The sequence below is a fragment of the Halichoerus grypus genome, chromosome 7 (genome assembly GCF_964656455.1).
Source record: "Halichoerus grypus chromosome 7, mHalGry1.hap1.1, whole genome shotgun sequence".
Classification (NCBI taxonomy): domain Eukaryota; kingdom Metazoa; phylum Chordata; class Mammalia; order Carnivora; family Phocidae; genus Halichoerus; species Halichoerus grypus.
The window spans coordinates 8,308,298-8,328,417 of NC_135718.1; the positions used below are offsets into that span (position 1 = coordinate 8,308,298).

At 47.1% G+C, this 20,120-nt stretch overlaps 2 protein-coding genes across 5 annotated transcripts in view; one reads left to right on the top strand and one right to left on the bottom strand.

Moving 5' to 3' along the window:
• CPXM2 (carboxypeptidase X, M14 family member 2) overlaps positions 1-20,120 on the top strand; it is a 139,472-nt gene that overhangs the window by 98,992 nt on the left and 20,360 nt on the right. For all 4 annotated transcript variants that reach the window (XR_013449577.1, XM_078077015.1, XM_036067146.2 and 1 more), the window contains exons 7-11: positions 2,271-2,359; positions 8,538-8,661; positions 9,876-10,072; positions 11,075-11,254; positions 16,497-16,794. Coding sequence is in view for 3 of the 4 variants with exons in the window: in XM_078077015.1 (XP_077933141.1) it covers positions 2,271-2,359; positions 8,538-8,661; positions 9,876-10,072; positions 11,075-11,254; positions 16,497-16,794 (888 nt within the window). In the remaining variant the exon portion in view is untranslated. The remainder of the gene's footprint in view (positions 1-2,270; positions 2,360-8,537; positions 8,662-9,875; positions 10,073-11,074; positions 11,255-16,496; positions 16,795-20,120) is intronic.
• GPR26 (G protein-coupled receptor 26) overlaps positions 11,926-20,120 on the bottom strand; it is an 84,988-nt gene continuing 76,793 nt past the window's right edge. The window contains exon 3 of the mRNA XM_036067150.2: positions 11,926-12,134. Within this exon, the coding sequence (XP_035923043.1) occupies positions 12,098-12,134 (37 nt within the window). The 3' untranslated portion in view covers positions 11,926-12,097. The remainder of the gene's footprint in view (positions 12,135-20,120) is intronic.

Below are 20,120 nucleotides of genomic sequence, written 5' to 3' on the forward strand. Positions count from 1 at the left end.
GTGCTCAAAATGTGGGCGATGGGAAGTTGTGAAGAATACTGACCTGTGGTTTTGAGATAGTTCCGGAACTTGTACCCTTGTCCTTAGGCAAATTGACTAGTCTTAGGGAAGGCAGAACGTTGCCAAACGTGGAGCTCCTTTGTACTTAGGGTTCTGAGATTTTCTTCAATCCTTTTTAAGAACCTTGAAGGCATAACTTGTGTTTGAAGGCAAAGGGGCTTTAAAGAGTTTTGGAAAGAGGCCCCTGGGACTTGGGGAGTGTTGAGTAGCTCTTAGAAAACATCATATGGGTAAACGAAGTGTAAATTAATGTGAAAACTATGCTTTACCTTTGCTTTGAGACATACAGGTTTGGAAACCCAAGGGGAGGCAGCTTGCATGTGGTCAGCCCACACTCCCAGAAGGAAAGTGCTTGAAATGTGTTTGGGGGGCCTGTGCAAAACCTGATCAGCTTCTGCTCTTTCCTGGACAAAATGGCAGCCTGCCCTCCTACTTTCTCCCTTTCAGGGATAGTCCTTGTTTCTCATGGTATTACTGGCAAATAATACTTTGGTGGATACTAAAATCTGGTTTGTTGGCGTTTGGGTCTCTCTGCGATTTTCAGCGCATTGCATGGAGCCTCACTTCTCAAGGGTGAAGCCAGTGCAGGTGAACCCTGGCAAGGTCGGTTACGGTGGTCATGGCCGTGGCTCAGTGGCTGGAAGCTGTGTGCGGTGTGCATCCAGGGCCTCGTTCCTGCCAGCAGCGTGCTCGGTACTTGAACACGGTGCTCCTCAGACTTCCGAGCCTGTGGAGTCAGCGGGGATTGTTTTTCCTGTGGGTTCTGATTCAGTAGGTCTGGACTGGGTTTACAGGCAGCCGGAATGCTGGTCTGAGGAGCATCTTTGGTGGTGCAAAGCGGGACCCGCGGCTCCTGACACCACTCGGAGCAAACGCTCATCCCTCTGTCCCCCACCCCTGCCACTGCCTCTGGACTCCCCCTTCGAGCCTCTTGGATCAAACCCACAGCTGCTGCGGCTTCAACCTTGCCTACAGGGTGTCTGGGTTAGGAGAGCCCCCTGTCGGGAGCAGTATGTTCTCTCTACGTCGGGAGCTGGCCAGGATTTCTGGCTTCCTCATCCAGTTGGAGATGCCATGGGGCTGGCAGGTCCAAGGAAAGACCTCCAGGTCCACTGAGTGCTCCTCCCCTTTATCCTCCTCCTCACTCTTCTTCCCCAGCCTGTCCTTTGAGGGTCCTCTCTTCTCATAATTCTGAGGCACTCAGAATTTTGTTCTCATAATTATATAAACAACAGGGCTTATATGTATTAAAGAAAAAGGTCAATTTATATGGGGAAAAGAATCAAGTCAAGAGCAGACCTCTCCTCCCAGACCCCCGAATCCCAGTCCCCATAGGTGACCAGTGTTAATACAGCCTGATCACGCCTGTTGGGGTCTCTGGCTTCAACAGCAGAAACCCCAGCCCCCTTGGCTTAGTGAGTAAGGGACTTTGACAAGTCACGTGATTGGAAGTAGCTCCTGATGTTGGTGGGGTTCTTTCTGTCCTCTACTCCGGAGAGATTCTCACTCCTTTGTGCCTCCCTCCCATCTGGACCAAGAAGAGTGGCCAGGGTGTGCTGGGCTCTGATTGGTTGACACCAGTCACGCTGGCTCCCTGAGCTGGGATGTGAGGTCTGTTTCCTGGAAGCTTTGGGATGATTCCCAACCACACAGGGTTTCTGTTAGGAAGGATGGAAGTGGCCTGAATGCTGGATGAGTAACGAGTAGTGTGCACCATACTTCCAGAAATTTCCATTTATGTATACAGTTGTGATATTCATTCACTGATTCATTCATTCACTCATTCATTCATTCATTCAGTGCCAACAGTTTGCCAGGCACATAGATTATTCCAACTAATACCAACCGTGAACCAATGAGGGAAGTACCTTTCTTCCCTGTTTCCGGGTGAAGAAACTAAGGCAGAGACTGCTCCAGGGACTTATCTAAGGTCACACCACACTTAAGTAGAAGAGTGGAGATTTGAACCAGGCGTTCTGGCTCCAGGTCCATCTCCACCACTGGCTAATTCTGACTCCTGAGATGCTTCTCGAAAGTTGGCTCTCTCACCTCTGTGCGATTGTTAGAAGCTTGAGATTGGGTTGTGTCTCCACATGAATCAGGCAACGTGGTCAGCCCTCCTAACCACCCCAGGAGGGCAGGGACTGTTTCCTGACCTTACAAGTAACCGAATTATGTGAGTGAATTCAAAACCATATTTCTATCCCTAGATCCAAATAACTATTATCACCGAAGGAACGAAATGACCACCACTGATGACCTGGATTTTAAGCACCACAACTATAAGGAAATGCGCCAGGTAAGCTCCAGAATTCTCAAAGAGCATTATATCCTGTGCCCAGAAGAACATAGTTTGTTTGTTTTTTTTCTTTCTAGAAATTAGGATGGTGTGTTTGGGATAGGAATCTGAATGATCCTTTTGGTTTTCTGAAGCCACACTGAATGCTTGTGGTTTCTACATTGAGAATGCCTCACTGGGGTTCCAGTGACCAGAGGAAGGCTCCCTATCCAGCAAATGGTTGAAACAGAATTTGGACCCAGACTTTTCTGATTTAATAATAGTTCTTAAGATTCACTGTGTGTTTGAGTGATAACTGACTTGAGGATGTTAGTCATAGGCAGAGTTAAAGAAGAAAAAGGATCTAGAACACCACCGATAAAAGTAATAGCCGGAAGCCTGTATGTAGAACCTACGTTAATTTACTACATTAGCAGTTTACCTGCATCAGTGTGGTCAGCCCTCCTAACCACCCCAGGAGGGCAGGGACTGTTTCCTGACCTTACTGATGGGGAAGCCCAGTCACCAAGGAAATCTAGAACTCTACCCCTTGTTATTCACTCTCTGATTGTCCATCTTGGTTATGTAACAGAATCACCTGGGGAAATTTGGAAAAATATCTGTACTTGAACCTCGCCTCAGGCCACTTTTTAAAGCAGAATCCTTAGAAGGAGGGCCTGGAGGTCTAAATTTTTAAAAGTTATCCCTGCATTTCTAACATATGGCCAGGCTTCAGAACTACTGCCTGATACCTTTATAGATCTTAGGACTTTAGTGCCGTTAGGAGCAAAAGTTCATCCCAGCCAAGATCGTCCCCAGGTTTAGTTACAGAAACCAAGTAATTCTGAGCCGTGGACAGTGTTTGGGTGAAGGGAGAAGGGACCAGCCGTTTATGAGGAGAAGCTGAAAGAACAGTGCCTGTGCTGAGTGCTTTGCCTATAAAATCCTGTTCAGCCTTTGCCCCCAGCACGGTGCTTGGAAAGCTTGGGGGACGCTGACAAATGAGAAATCCTTGGATACCTGAGAATCTGTTTGAAGAGACAGAATGGAGAGATATCCTCACGAAAGCATTTACAGAACAAGGATTCACCAAGAGCAAATTAGCAAGGCTCAAAGCAAGGGCTCATGGGTGCCGAGAGAAGGAGCCAGAGGCCCAGTCCAAGTGCCGGAGACGTTCCTGAGGTCGGAGCAATTAGACTGAGCCCAGAGGCCTCTCTGCCTCATCCCAGGGAATCAACAAGCCCTGTTTGTCTCAATGTCATTTAATCTGAGACACTCCCACAGAGCTTCCAGACACCTGTCAGTTTAGACTTAGAGGTGGGACATGCTAGAGAAATTCTCTTGCTGTCCTGCTCTTCAGAAATCAGGATAATGTGTCTGGACCTGAGGTCTGTGAATCATCCCTGCTGCTCTGCATTCTCTGGCACTCACATGGCTCAGCTCACCCTTCCATTTCACGGAGCACTTGTGGGTTAATTCAGTTCTACTTACTGCACATCTCGGGATATCTTTGCGAGCCCAGAAACTCGGCAAATATCCACTCAGCTGGTGCAATTAATGTCAAAAGCAATGAATCTAAATGCATTTAAAATGAGCTACTGCACAGAGACTCTGGGTAGCTGGTATCTTTAAATAGTTGTTCCGTGTAGAAAATCGGGGTCTTTCCAGAAAAGGAGAACTAGTGGAGTGTACTTCATTTTCCTGGGCAACTCTGCTCACCATCACTTGGTGATGTAAAGCCAAGGAGACACTTGGAATGGTCAGTGCAGCCCCTGCAGGTGATGGTGGGTGACCCCAGGGCTCCGCAGACCTCAAGTGGAAACCGTTCAGGGGAGCATCTATCAATCCTGAAGGGTGTTCAAGCCGGAAGTGATTTGCCATTTGGATTCCTGGCTCCTGGGGATGAAAAAGAAGCCAGCATTTTTAGCAGTTCCCCGTATGGAGTCTGCTGGGTTACTATAGAAATCTTTCTACTTCAGAAAAGAAAAAATGTTAGTTTATCCTAGTATTGAGAGAGACATTTCCAACAAACAAACAAACAAACAAAAAATGAGAAACAGCAGCGGAGCAGGAAGAGAAAAGAGAAAATAGAAAAACATATTGCGTGGGAAATGCTGAGAATGTGGGCAGGAACTATTTCTCGAGCACTGACTTATAAGGTGCTGTTCTCCTGCAGGGGGGCCCCGGCGGGTAGGATGGGAAGGGAAGGGGACGGCAAAGAGCAGGTTGCGCATCATTGATGTCGCGGGGCAGAGTGAGGCCACCCCTCCAGGAGCGCTCCAGCCTTCACAGCATGTGTCACCATTTCTAATTGCTGGGTCACCTCTGTGTCTATATACATCTCCTTCATTTGGGACCATGAGGGCGGAGACTCTGTCACTTTGTCATAAACCTGTAACGTGTACTAGATAAATATGTACTTCCGAGCTCCTTCCAGGGGAGATATTTGGGGGATAGGAGGGAGAAGTGACCGGCCCAGTTGGCCTGGTTGGGATGGGCTTTGGATGCAGATGGGGTCGGCTATGGTCCGGGGCCGTTGGCCAGCCTTGGGCAGGTGGAGACAGAAGGGAGGGCACCCCGGGCAGCAAGAGCAAAGGGATGGAAGTAGGAGCAGAATGGCATGCTTCTGGAACAGTCTGCTGGGAGAGAAGGCTTGCCTGAGTGCTGGGAGAGGCTTTGGTATAGCGTCTGAGAATCAGAGGGGGTTTTATGTGGCAGAGCAGTGTTCCAGGGAGATCTGTCTGGAAGGCATGTGGGGAGTGGACTGTCGGGGACGGCCGTGGTCCCCAGGAGAGGGGCCACCAGGCCTGAAGACAGATGAGAGAGAGGCAGTTCTGAGGAGGACTGGCTAGTCCTAGGTCTCCTGTTGGAACGAGTTGGGACAGAGAGAGAGGGGTCTGGCATGCTTCCCAGGAGGGTGGGGTACCATCCACAAAGGGAGAAAAATAAGTGGTTTCGAGGAAAAGGTTCATGGTTTGACTTTGATTTCCAGGGCAGCGAAGGCGGGTCAGGGCGCCAGGCTGTGGGGCAGTAGGCTGTGGTGCACCTGCCGGGGGCGGGGGGGCGATGGTGGCAAGAAGCCGGGGCAGGGCAGCCCACCTGCGGACCCGGACGAGCCCATCTCCTCAACCCTGGGTGCCTCCTACCACCATTCTCCCCTCCTACCCTCTGGGATTCCTTCTCCACGGGACCAGATGCAGTGCCTGTTTCTCAGGCAAATCAATAAAGCTGGTGGAAGGGGACTTTTTCTCTTCTCCCTCCGCCTTTTTAAAAAACATTTTAATTCATTGGAGAAACAATACTATGTCAACATCAAATGCAAACCCAAAGTCTAAGGTCCATCTTCCCTGAGCCCACCACCCTCAAGAATCAGCCATTTGCATTTCCCCCCATTCCTGTCCAGGGTTTCAGTCTCTACATTCACAGAATTCATTCGATTTTGATGAGAGGATGGTGATAATTTTGCCTTGCTTCCCTCAGTTAATGTTGGATCATGAGCCATTTTCCACGCTGTCCCCATAGTTGTAATTGTGATGCTGCAGAACGTCCCAGGGAGTGGATGGAGTGTGCTCTTCCCTGCTGCCTTGTGCCCTGGAGCACTGGGACATCTGGCTTAGTGTCGCCGGGGAGAGGGTGAAGCCACCACAGCAAGTGCCATGTGCCTGTCATTGTAGCATCCTTTATGCAGAAGTCCCTTTTTGTATATTGCTGGAAACTGAATTGCTAGAGAAGGGCTCTGTTTCTCTCTCCTGCAGAGGAGGAGGGAAGCAGCAGAGCCTAGGATTCAGTAGATACAAGGTTGGCAAAGTGTATTCCCATCTCGGGGATGAGGAAACAGAGTCTCAATGAGGCTCAGACTCTGCAAACCCACACGCTCTCTAGGTGATCGATCTCAACCTGGTTTCATTATCACCACCCCACCCCCAGGAGGCTTTTTAGACACTTTCTTAATTATCCTCTGCCCATTATATTAAATATTAACGAGTAAGATTTTGTTGGGTAGGGCTGAGCTTTGGAGGGCCACAAAGCATTGTGATGTGTGAGACCTTTAGCCCCAGACAACCAGTTTTTGCCTCTTGGGGGGGTGATGTCACCCCCACTGAGAATGCATGCTCTGAGGCCAGGAAGAAGTTCTAGTCTTTACTGTCACTTTAACCATCAAGACTGCAACTCCAATAAGACATCTTTGACTCTTTTCAGAAATAAGCAAGGTGGATCACCAGCTAGGTCATTAATGGGGCTGGTGGCCACTGGGGAAACCCTTCCTGGCATTTCAGAGAGAATTTCTTTCTGTGCAGAGAGAACTGTAAAGAACCTTCAGAAAGGAGATTCCTCAAATGCCTGTGTCCTCATTCTCATGTGTAAAGGTGCTCATGACACCACAGCACACGGAGGGAATGTGGCTGGGAGGAAAACGCTAGGATGGCTGGGGTATGAAGAGGTGACTGGTGAGTCACGGCTGAGGCTATCCCATACCAAGAGATGTTTCCAGGGCTAAGTGTGCATCCAACGGAAGGTGGAGTTTGTGCTCCAGTGTCAAGGTCCTGATCTCAAACACAGGTGGCATGTTGCTCCTGCAGCTGATTGGATGGAGGAGGAGGGTAGGCATTAAGTGACAGCCAGGCTGTGTGCTGGATGGTTGTTTTTGTTGCCTAGTTAAGGATGACTCGGGCTGTGTCTGCAGAACTAGTCATTGATCCGAACCAAGGCAGTGGATCATCTGCTGCTAAGGATTTGCTGAGGTTGATGGTGGTAGATGAGGATGACTGCAGTCTGTAGGGACTAGTATGTGGGACCCCAAATCAGATGGTGATTGTGCTGTGGCCATCTTCAGAAGGGTCATGGCGTGCAGCTGACAAAACGGGCAGCAGAGATGTGCTGGTGGTCATTGCTTTGCTGCACCTTCAGGGACACAGAAGAGCCCTGAGTCCACAGCACCTGGTACCAGCTGTGTGACCCTGGGCAAATCACTCAGTGGTTCTCTGAGCCTCAGTCTCCATATCTGTAGAATGGGGACAGTCACCTCTGCCTTACTTACTTCACTTGGAGGTCATGACAGTGAAAATCAGTGAAGAAATAGAACGTGTGGCTAATGCAATAGTTTACATTATTAGTGACACTATTACTGTGTCCCTTGGGAAGATGTGGTGCTGTGCACGTGGTCCCACTTCAACCCTGCAGCATGTATGTGTCCCCATGGTGATGGGCGTAGAAGCCGTGGTTCCCTCGCATGCTGTCTCTCCAATGATGGCGGGTCTCTGCTTTTGCCCTGTTGTGGACGAGAGTTCCCAACAGCCCCCCTGTTCCTCTCAAGGGCAGCCTGTACTCCTGTGACCAGCAGAGCCCTCTCCTTCGGCAGCTCGTCTCATCCCCTCAGACCAAAGCTGTCTGTCTAACGAGCTCAACTTTAAACGTAAAATTCAGGAAATAACACATATCGAATTTTACTTCCTCATCAAAGCCTACTTTCCCCACCTTTTCACCACATGACGCGCCATTATCATGGCTTCCCTGCACCCCCTTACCTAGCATCAGTGAACTGGGTCTTCAGATGACTCCCCTCTATTTTGCACCGTAAGCTCCAGCAGGGTGGGAGCCGTGTCTTCCCTCAGCCTGACACACCAAAGATGCTCATTAAATTATGAGAAAAAAATTGATATTCGGTAATAAATATTTATTTAGGCAGGGTTATGGAGAGCATAGGCTCAATCTGTCCCTTAAAAGACCTGTAGTCTTGGGGCGCCTGGGTGGCTCATTTGGTGAAGCATCTGCCTTTGGTTCAGGTCATGGTCCCAGGGTCCTGGGATCGAGCCCCACATCGGGCTCCTGCTCGGTGGGGAGCCTGCTTCTCCCTCTCCCTCTGCTGCTCCCCCTGCTTGTGTTCTCTCTCTCTCTCTCTCTTTCGCTCTCTCTGTCAAATAAATAAATATAATCTTTACAAAAAAGGATCTGTAGTCTAGCGAGGAGACAAAAATAAAACAGGAAATCACAATAAAAAGGTAAGACCACAGCCAAGGAAGGTGATAATCACAACCCGAGGAGAACATTCCAGGCAGAGGGGATAGCTCTGGTGTTTGGGGAGGGTGAGGGCGTGCAGGGGGGCTGTGGGAGGGGACCAGCAGGTGGCTATCTTGGGAGCTCTGTGCCTTTAGAGAACAGCCATCATTGCTTAGAGCCTTAACTCCGTTTTGTTTTTCAGCTGATGAAGGTTGTGAACGAAATGTGCCCCAACATCACCAGAATTTACAACATTGGCAAGAGCCACCAGGGCCTGAAGCTGTATGCCGTGGAGATCTCCGACCACCCTGGGGAGCATGAAGTCGGTGAGGTTACCGCTCTGTGAGACACCTGTCCCTCCATGTCTTGTGCCTTCTTAAAGAGCCAGGAGATGGCTCACCTCTGTGAGAACATTCATGAAACAGGCCAGGCGCTGTCCATGCACCACTCTCACACACAGATTCTGCAAATTCTGGTTCTGTGAAGCTCTTATCTTGTGATATAGGCTGTTGACTTATTTAAGGTAGAGATACCTTCCTTTTCTCCAAATGAACCACATTTAATTCTATTCTCCAGCTCTGAGGCCAGTCACACTGACCAAAGAAAAATGTGGCCAGAGTTGGTTAGGACTGAATCCTTTTATAGAAGAAAGTTCTGGACTTAAGTTATTAATGGCTTAAGTTAGAGGGAGGTCCCCTAATTTTTTTTTTAATTTAATTCTATTTTTGAGCATTTCCTATCTTCAGCCATTTCTCATTCAGTCACTCTGGAACCTGGATTCTCCTCCGGGTCAGAGGGGCTTCTCAGGTTTTCTTTTTGGTAAATCTGCGAGTCCTTTAGAAATCCACCGATATTTAAGTCTGAGATTTGTCTGCTTCGTTCAACTCTAAATTTGTCAGTATCTCAGGAGTTCCTCGTAGGAGTTTCTTTGAAAGGGTAAGGGCTTGATCTGCAGGTAAAATCACATTTCCTTAGAAGCAGTAACTTTGCCAGTGAGAGAAGAAGTATCGTCAGCCCATGCTGGGCACTGATAAGCCCCGACACTGGAAAAGCTGAGCTCGGAAGAGGAAAACCTCAAAGGCAGCCCCCTTACAAAATTGTGTCAGTGCTGATGTCCCCTGCTGATCTGTTTTCTGCTTCTATTTATCCATCTTTGTGTCCTTGTAAGATTTAATAGGACCTTCTTTTGAGAAGAACGATTGCCTCCCAAAAGAGAAAAATCATTGTTATGGCTTGTGTTTCATTTGTAAATTTTAAACCTTACGCACTGTGTTACTTTCTCCATTCTTGTTAAATAAGAATAAACATGATTACCCAGGGGCTGGTATCATCTAAGAGTTTTCTACACATTTTCTTATATACCTATTCGGAATTAAAAAAAAAAAGTATAGTGATATAATTTGGGGGGCCTATTTGAAAGAAGAGCTAGGGTAAAATTGTAAGTTGATATTACTCAGAGATTTTTTAATCCTAAATGGTAAGGGCTATCCTGCTAGAAGCATCGATATGAACCTGTATTTTTTCCCGTCTTTGAGTAAAGGTGAGCCGGAGTTCCACTACATCGCAGGGGCCCATGGCAACGAGGTGCTGGGCCGAGAGCTGACCTTGTTGCTGATGCAGTTCCTGTGCCAAGAGTACTTGGCCCGCAACGCGCGCATCGTCCGCCTGGTGGAGGAGACCCGGATTCACATCCTCCCCTCCCTCAACCCCGATGGCTATGAGAAGGCCTACGAAGGGGTAATGATGCTGTTCCTCTTGGTCAGGGCAGCCGCTAGGCCCCCGCCGCAGAGCACGCTGGGCCACGAGTCAATTTCTGTTCCGTATCACTGGCTTCCCTTTCAGTGTCTCTCTGCTGAGGCAGGGAAACTCACAGGGTTCGTGAAAGATGCAAAGCAGGAATTGAGAATCATGGGCACCCGAGAGGTAGACATGCCAACAAACTGGAGAAAGTGAACATGAAGGAATAATACTGGTTGCATTTTCAATGATCACAACAGAACAGAATAAAAATAACACTGAACATTGATGGAGCACATAATCAAGGCAGGCCTTCAATTCGGTTGTTGCCTATAATCCTTTCGGTGCTCCGAGAAGAGTTGTTTTTATTATTCTGATATATCGTTTACATTTCATGTTCTAGTTATGATGTAGAGTTTGTGTAGGTTATAGTTATTATAGACTATTATTAGTATTATCTGGGAATAAAGTGGAAAACTGTGCTTGGTACCTATCACACGCACGCCTTATAATACAGAATTGTGGTTGTGTTTATGGGTACAGAGTTGGTTAGGGATTTTCAGTGCCCGATTTGCAAGATCCGTTGGGCAGGGGTTTGCGAGCCCAACTTATGGGCATGGCAGGGAGAATGAGTTAACACGGTGATGGTTGATTTTGCAATGCCGGACTCTTGGATTCATTCCTACTCAGAGTTTCATCTGACCAGTCTAGAAGCTCTCTGGGGGTGGGGGATAGGGGAGAAGAAATTTTAATACTTCTTGAACACTGCCACGTGGCTGGGGTGAGGCTCTGCATTCCCTCTTGGGGTGATTTGGCGATATTACCCACCACCCACCTAGTACTAGAAGATGCTTCAGTGTTCTGGGTGCTGTCTTTGGGCCAGAGGGTGTGTGAGGCTTAGAGACACACCCAGGTGGGGATGGTGGGCGTGGAGACGGGGACGTCTTGTGTGAGAGAAGTCCGGAAGCCTGTGGGTCCCTCACGCTTGGAATTGTCCCCCAGGGCTCGGAGCTGGGTGGCTGGTCCCTGGGGCGCTGGACCCACGATGGCATCGACATCAACAACAACTTTCCCGACTTAAACACGCTGCTCTGGGAGGCAGAGGACCGACAGAACATTCCAAGGAAAGTTCCCAATCACTATATTGCAATCCCTGAGTGGTTTCTGTCTGAAAATGCCACGGTGAGTAAAAATACCCCATCATCTGCAGAGCAGTGGAAGGCCAAAGTTAACACCCGCTGGTATTTGCAGAGGATCTGACATTTAAGAGCAAGACAAAACCATTTTGTTTTTCTTTCATGTTTTCTCCTAAAGTGGGGAAGTGTGCTAGATAATAACTACCTTTAAAGTTTACATTTGTGGATATTCTTCATAAAAGAGAAATCGTTGAATTAGATTTCTTTACAACCACACAGGGCTTTAAAAACAACAACAACAACAAAAGCCAAAAACCCTGCCCCTGAATTCTGTGTGGTCATTACTATCCTTACTATCCTCAGCTTTGGCAGTGCTATGGAATTGCTATGAAATTGTCCTTAGACCTTATTGATTGCTTGAGAGATCTTAATTTTATTTTAATAATCCCCACAGATTATTACATGTCATGCTTCTTTGGAAAGAAAAAAAAATGCATCGAATGAGAAATGTTCCCCCCAAATTTTCCGGTCTTCTTTTGCAAAGAACGTATGTTGGAGAAAAAATTTTCACAAAATTTTGCATGCCTTTTATTGCCTCCCCTGCCCATAGTCATCTACCTCTTTACCCCTGACCTCTGATAGTATATGTCCTTCAGGAGGGCTGCCTTGATTGCTTGTATGAGTTAGGGTTAGGTTCAGTGGGAACAACGGAAAAACCAAAATGGCAACAGCTTAATGAGGGAGAAGTTTATTTATTTATTTATTTTTATATAGAAGGACCCTAAAAGCAGATGATAGAAGCCCGGCCAGATAGAAGCCCCATGAGCATCAGGAACCAATGACTTGTCTGTCTTTCTACCTCTGCCATGTTAGCATGTGACTTCCATTCTCAAAATCCAAGATGGCAGTGGGTCCAGCTGTCATCTCTGTGAAGGAAGAGGGAAACAAGAGTTAAGAAAAAACCAAAAAGAAAAAAGAAGATCCTCCTCTTAGACAATTCAGTTAATTTTAAGAGTCTTTCCTGGATTTCCTCCATAATACTTATGCTTCAATCTCATTGGCCAGAATTTAGTCAAAACATGCTATCAACCCACTGCGGGGAAGGCCGGAAAATGCTATGTTTTAGGCAAGCACATTGCAAGCTCAAGAAAACAAAAATAAACATAACTAGCTTCTGTTCCTGAGGAATCAAGGAAGAGATGATGAATGGATAGAAGGCAACTGCCCCGCTCTGCCTTGGGGCTCCAGCCCACCACATGGGTGGGTACCACTTACTGGAGGAAGGCCAGCATGCTTGCCTCATTTAAGGATGCACAGGATGGTGTTACCCAGGCCCTCAAGAAGCAACCAGTCAAGTGATGTAGACAGACAGTGGCAGTATCTGTGGTGTGGTTAGGGTGCCCATGGGCAGCTTATGGGGGGGTAAAGGGTTCAGTGCCTCTGAGTCTTCTGCATTCTCTCTCATATTTCCTAATTCCAACCTATATAATCCCCTACACACACACACACACACACACACACACACACACACATTTTGCTTTCAGACTAATGTACTAATGACGTCTGGTAAAGCTGAGAATTCAAGTGATGTTATAATTTGGGAACTCTTGGACCAGTATTGGAATATGGTTGCCAGTGTTCTTGGCCCTGAGGCTATGAGAAATAAGGAATTCTTCAGCATAGCCATAGAAAGTCCTTGGATGTCAGTCTTTGCTTTAAGACTAGAGAATTTAGCTTTCTGAGCTTGTTTTTGGGAAACACACGGGGAATTACACAGATCTGCTGCCACAAATATCTTTTTCAATTGTGGTTATGTTAGATAGATAAGCAGTCAGCAAAGATAAAGACTTGAAGAGCAGTCAACAGGCTTGACATAGCGATCTATAAGGAGTCTACAACCACTAGGTAGATAATAATATATTCTCCTGAGTAATCCCTGGAGTGTTTTAAAAAATTGACAATGCTCTGGGCTGTAAAGGAAATCTCACCCAGTTTCAGAGAATACGCGTCAGACCACGATGCTCTCACCAACATACAGTTCAACCAAAGACAGTAATAAGGTTAATGAAAATATCACCACGTCTTTAGAAAATAAAAAAAAAATACTTCTAAATAATGAGTCAAAGAGAAAGACTGTATTGGCAACTAAAAAATAATCAGAGCCCAACAGTAATGAAAATGTTACATATCAAAATTTGCAGAGTGCCACAGCAACTCCTGTGCTTTCAGGAATTTTATACCTTTCAGTGATTATATTCCAAAGAAAAAAGGCTAAAAAATAGCTAAAGAAACTAGCACACGAATAACAGAAGAAACCCCCCAAAATGTATAAAGATTGTGATAAAAAAATAAGAGTATAAATCAATGAAATGATAGAAAACCAAGAAGAAAATTACGAAGGGATTTGTCTGTATGAAAGAATCATTTGATAAGATTTAATAATCACTCCCAGTAAAATCTCTTAGTGAATCTTTATAATACAGATAACTAGTTTCAGGGTGAAGAAGGCTATTTTAAAAGACATTAATCATAAAATAAAAGATTAATAAACTCAACTACATCGAAATAAGAAAGCTTGCTCATCAAAAATTTTAAAAACTGTAAGAGAGAAGCTAAAAACCAAGAGAAATTATTTGCAAATTAGGTAATTGGAAAAGAATGAGAACTTTAAAATACATAAAGAATAACAAATAAGAAAAATATAAACGGCTCAATAGAAAAACGGTAAAAGAATATGAAGAGGCAATTTGTGGAAGAGGAAACATGGTTAATAAACATGAAAATATGTTCAGCCTTACTAGTACTAAGGAATGCAAATAAGAGAACGTTTTACACCCACTGGTTGGCAAATTAAGAAGTCTGACAGTAGCTGAGTGTTGGAGAGGGTGTGGGGCCAGTGGATCTCTCATGCATTGTGGGTGCAAGTGTGAATTAGCACTGTGACTTTGGAAAATAATTTGATTATCTTGTAAAGTGGAATATGTGTATTTCCTATGACTCTGCAGTCCCACTTCTGGTGATTTATGCAAGATAAATTTCAGCACATGTATACCAGAAGAAAGCTCAAAGCAATGCTGTTCAGTACAGCAAAAAACTGAAAATTACCTGTATGCCCACCATCACAAGGACAGATAAATGATGACATCGTCATACCGAAGTGGAAAAGACTGAGCTACAGCTTTGGGCAACAATGCAGAGATACATCTTGGAACCATGAATTGAGAGAAAAAAATTGCAGAAGACAACAATTAGTATGGTTACCCCCCCTTTTTTAAGATCAAAAACAAGTAAAACCAAATAATGTATTTTTAAGCACACACATATAGGATAAAACAAGAAGAATGAGAATCATATCATTGAGGATACAGTGGTTACCTCCGAGTGGGAAGCAGGAGGATGGGACAGGGGAGTCACATATTACACAGAAATTGTCCGTAAGATCTGGTTTTGGGCACGGATGGTGGGTTTATGGGTGTTTATCGTATCAACATAGAGAAGAGGACAAGCACGGACCAGCGATGATACTGTGTCATGAGCCAAGTTCCACAAGTAGTCCCATCCAGGGCCCCGATGTGTTTAGGAATAAAAACAAAACTTAATGAATCCTAAGTCAATTTCATTCCTCAATCAACTTTCTGTACTGCACAGCTAAGCCATTTCCAGCATTTATTTCTTTTCCATTATCAAATTTTATTCTGCTGAAATTCTCTTCATAGGAATCAGTAACTTAGGGTAAATAATTGAATTCATATCAGTATTGACCTTGTCAGGCTTTCTAATTTTTGCTTCTAACATTGTGAGTTCCTTCCTTCCTCCCTCCCTCCCACTCTTTCTCTTTCTTTCTTTCTTTCAAGTTTTTATCATAAAAAAAAAAAAAATGCCAATCATACGGAATTGGAGCGAAAGCTTTCAGGCCCCCCATGTGTCCATCTCAACTTCAACACCTGTCCGTTCTCGGTCCATCTACATCTGCACCCACTTTCTCCTCCTTCCCAGAATTACTGAGGCAAATCCCAGGAATGGTGTCATTTCATTTGCAAATATTTCAGTAAGTATCTCTAAAAGTTCAGAGCCTCTTTTAAAGCCGTGAACAATTACCATTATTATATCAAAATCAATTATTTCTTAGTTTATGAAATATCCAGGCAGGGTTCACGTTTGCCCTATTATCATTCTCTCTCTCTTTTTTAAGATTTATTTATTTGTTTTAGAGAGAGAGGGAGGGGGAGGGGCAGAGGGAGAGAGAGAATCTCAAGCAGTCTCCCCACCGACCGTGGAGCTCTTTGTGGGACTTGATCTCATGACCCATGAGATCACGACCTGAGCCCAAATCAAGAGTCGGCCGCTTACCTGACTGAGACACCCGGGTTTGTTTAAATCAGGAGCCAACTAAAGCTCCCTCATTGTGATCCGGTGCACGGGCTTTCCAGTCTCCTTTAACCCAAAGCTTTCTCCTGTTTCACTTCCTGCCTTTTATCCTCAGAGTTTTGCTGTTGTTCAGCTCGTTGCTTATGTCGTAGCAACTAGGTTGTCAGCAACTAGATTAGATCGTCTTGTCGCATTTTCCACTGTCTGGGTGCTGCCAAGTGTATACTTACCATGTCATGTAACCTATACTTCTGTGTTTCCGGTAAGTTGGCAGTGAGCTGTAGACCGGACTGGGCTCCACGGAACAGGGTGGGCTACTTCCCACCCAGGTTTGTTGGTGTACATGGTGTTTTATTGGAACACCGTTTGCGTATTGTCTCTGGTGCTTCCCCAGCTACTAGGACAGAGTTGGGTAGTTGGGACAGAGACTGCGGGCCCCTCAAAACCTCAAGTATTTCCCATCTGGTCCTTTGCAGAAAAAGGCTGCCGGCCCCCAGATTAGAGGCTTGGTCATTTTCCGGGTTGATGTTTCTCTTTGAGGTGTATGTTCTTCCCTCGGGAGACACATTCTGTTGGTTTTCTCTCTTTCTCTGCTCTCTGGAGGCAGGGATGAACATGCCTGGCCCATTGATTCATTCGAGTTGCCATAGTGTTGATACGCTAACTCCGTCTTTCCCTCTGGGCATTAACTGGAATATTCCTACAAAAAAGAAACTTCCCTAGATTTCTCTTTTTTTATCCATGATTTGCACAAAGTCCAGTTTTCCTCGGACCGATTTTGAAATTCTACATTTTTGCTACAAGTATTCCATAAAATGGTTGCACTTTCAACTATGTCCCTGTTTGGAAAGTAGGGCGAGAATGCAGTTTCCTTCCGATTTTTATTTCTCAAAGCCTGCTTGAATTCGCTGTGTTCGCAGGTGGCAGTAGAGACCAGGGCTGTCATAGCGTGGATGGAAAAAATCCCCTTTGTCCTGGGCGGCAACCTGCAGGGGGGCGAGCTGGTGGTGGCGTACCCCTACGACATGGTGCGGTCCCTGTGGAAGACACAGGAGCCCAGCCCCACGCCCGACGACCACGTGTTCCGCTGGCTGGCCTACTCCTACGCCTCCACGCACCGCCTCATGACTGATGCCAGGCGGAGGGTGTGCCACACAGAGGACTTCCAGAAAGAGGACGGGACTGTCAATGGGGCCTCCTGGCACACTGTCGCCGGAAGTAAGTCTTGGGTGGCCTTGCTGTCATTGTGCAGCCGAATGTGGCAATGGACAGCTGGGACAGGGAGGGGCCCAGCCGTCCCTTATCATTTGTCATGGGGATAGTAGCGACTGTCGTCTGGCTTTGACAGGGTGCCAGCACTCTACGCAGACTCCTCCTTCATCCTTCCGATAGTCTTGGGGTGTGTGGCTACTCCCCGTTTTATGAACAAGATCACCAGGGCTTGGAGATCTGAAGGGATCTCTCCAAGCAAGAAAGGGGGCAGAGCTGCGTCTGCTTGGCCTGCTCTTAGCACCGAGCTACTCGGATTCTGTAGCGTCAGAGACGGGTAAATGTAGACTTGCAAGGAAGTATCAGACCAAAAACAAACCCAGCAGAGGGGCAGAGAGCATGTGTGTGTTGGTGCTGGGGCTGGGTGTTTTTACACAGAGCTGTGCCCATCATGGGGGTGTCCCATGCTGTAGGTCCCCAGAAGGGCCGGGCATTGATCCCACGCTCAGGTGTGAAGTGACTCCAAGCCGCAGGTGTGTCCTGAGGCCCGATGTGTGGTGAACACTGTTGCATACACCTCCCTTCTGCTGGAGGTCGGTGGCCCGGCCTCCCAGGCAGACCAGGGCATTTGGTCGAAGCCCGCCCGTGTGCGATGCGGGGAGTATGCGGTTTTGCTCCTGGCATCCACACAGGACCAGAGGGGCCTCCAGCAGGGACTTCGGGAATTCCTTCATAGCAGCCGCAGAGGACCCTGGAGTCCCATTTCAGGATAAGCTTTCTTTGCTGCGTCCGGGATGTGCCAGCCCAGGGCTCCCAGACGAGGAGGGATGAGGGTGTCACATTTCCTAAGGTCCCTCAGCTTTGGGATGGCAAGACCCCAAGCATGATGCTCACTGCTTATTTTCTTGACTTTGTTAGGGTTGTCGAACCACCGATGAATTTGAAAAACGTTCCATGTCAGCTAGACCTAGATTCACATTCCAGTTCATCCCTCAGATGCTGTATGACTCCAGGGGAGTTCCTTGACCTCTCTGAACCCCATATTTTCCATTTGCGAAATGGGCATGATGGTAACGATGAAGATGGTGAGCCCTTTGGGACTGTCGTGAGGCTCACGTGGGCGGCAGGTGTGGGGTGTTCTCTGTCTAGCTTACCAGAGAAGCATACAGCTGGGACCCGCTCCCCTGTCTGCCTTCCCCCCTCTTCCCATAGTATATGCTCACATTCACACCTCCTGCTCTTTTTCCCTAATTAACCATCATATTATTTCCCTTTGCTAGATTCAGCCTTCACGTGCTTTTCAGGTATGTGTCCGTGCTTGGGAAAAGAAAACTAAAAAAGTAGTGAACAGATTTGTTCCCGTGGCCATGTTTTAACACGTACAGAAAGCTTGCCATTTTCTTCTGGGTTCCCTACCCAGCATAGGTGTTTTATTTATTTACCATCATAGTTTTGCCCTGCACACACACAAAAAAAGGCAAATCCCTGCCAATCAAGAGAATTTTCTAATGGCCAAAAACCATTCTTGCTTTTCAGTTCTAGCCCTGAAAACCGGCAACAGCCTTAACGTGAATGATCTGTTTATTTTTCACGGCTGCTTGCAACTACCTCGGGAATAGACCCAGCTGGATTCGCCGGCGCCAGGTCAATAGTCACGTTTTGAAAAGTTGGCTGCCACATAATCACATAGGCAGCATTTGATTTTTTCCTATCAATTATATTTTCCATTATTTCAGGGACTTCTGTGGCAGAGCCATGGGGCGGCTCGAGCCTTCTTAATCATTCTTCCTCCTGGTGGTGTGAGGAAGTGTGCAGATTCCTCTCTCTGTAGATTAATGAAATGTGACTTCTAATTTCCTTCCCTCCCCCGCCACCTCCACTCCATCTTTTTGTTCGGTTCTTGCTCGCTCATTAGCAGTGACTGGCAGGCATTAGTTAATGGAGATGGGGCCGTGGAGAGCAGGCTTCAGGAAAGCTCAAAACACACATCATTTGTAGCGTGTGCATCTCAACTCCCAGAGTGACGCCAGGCCCCTTTGGTTCCCGGGCTGCCACCCTGCGTCCTCTGCCCCATAATGAAGCGCACGTTGAACTGGTGATGGGCACCCGGGCCTTAAGGAAGGCACAGCTCCGTGCTCCACGCGGGAGCCGAGACAGTAGGATTCTAGGCCAGGAGAGCACAGAGGAACATCTTGCCCATCCCGCTGGGACGTGGGGTGTGGGGAGGGGGGTCTGTCTGGGTCACGCCGCAGTTCCTTGCCCACACGTCATGCTTTCGAAACCATTCTTCACCAAGTATTCTTGGCTCATGCCATTTGCTGCTGGGCCAGAAGTCAGCAGCAAAGGTAGCCTGGCTCAAGCTTTTCCACCCTTCTCCTGGCTTCTCAGCATTTCACCCATTCGTCTGGTACTTCTAGTGCTTTGAAGACACATGGCAGCGTGGCAGGCCCACTCCAGAGTTTCATATGTAACACTGATTTATTTCCGTTACAACAAGGCCTGAAAGGCTGGGCATAATGAGAATGTTATATGCACAGAGGCACCCAGCCCTCTCAGTTGTGTCCTGCCTGTGCTAACTAGTGGGCCTGGTGTCTGTCAGCCACGCTGTGCCCTCTTGTAATTCCATACTTCGGGTTCAAGTGGATGCGTTGACGTGGCCTTTTGAACAACCTTCTCCTGCCAGACCAAGCCCCTGTGAAGAATGTCCCATTGACGTGACAGGGTCCCACCCCTTCCATCCCGCAGCTCTCTGCCTGTCTTATCACAAACGTGGTCAAAGGCCAATCTGGTGACATGTGAGTGGTTCAAATCTGGAATCCTCCAGAGAGGGCGGCTGTATGTTTTGTACCATTTTGCCCATGACGTTAGTGATTAGGCAGCAGATTGATGTGGAATTGCTCTTGCCCCCCAAAGCCATGATTTTTAATCAGGCATTTCTCCTAAGCTGTACATCACTGAGCGTGATGGCGAGGTAGGCAAGAAGGAGGGAAGATGCATGGTGAGGACCGAGGCTGGTTGCGCAGGAGGACCTGCTCCTTCTCAGTCACCACAGAGAAACCCAGCACACCCCACTCTGCTCTCTTAGCCCTGACCCTCGGAACCCAAGGGGGGCTCGTAGAGGGGCTCCTGCAGGGCATGTGCTTCCTGCGGTCACACACAGCGTAGCTGCACTGTGTTCTTGCTAATCACCCTGTTGCCCAGAAACAAAAACGTCAGGAAGAACTTGATGCCACCTAACATTCATTTCTTCGCTTCGCAAATATTGGGTGCTGTAGTGGGTTGAATGGTGCCCTCCCCTGAAAAAGTATATATCTGCTTCCTAATCTCTGCAACCT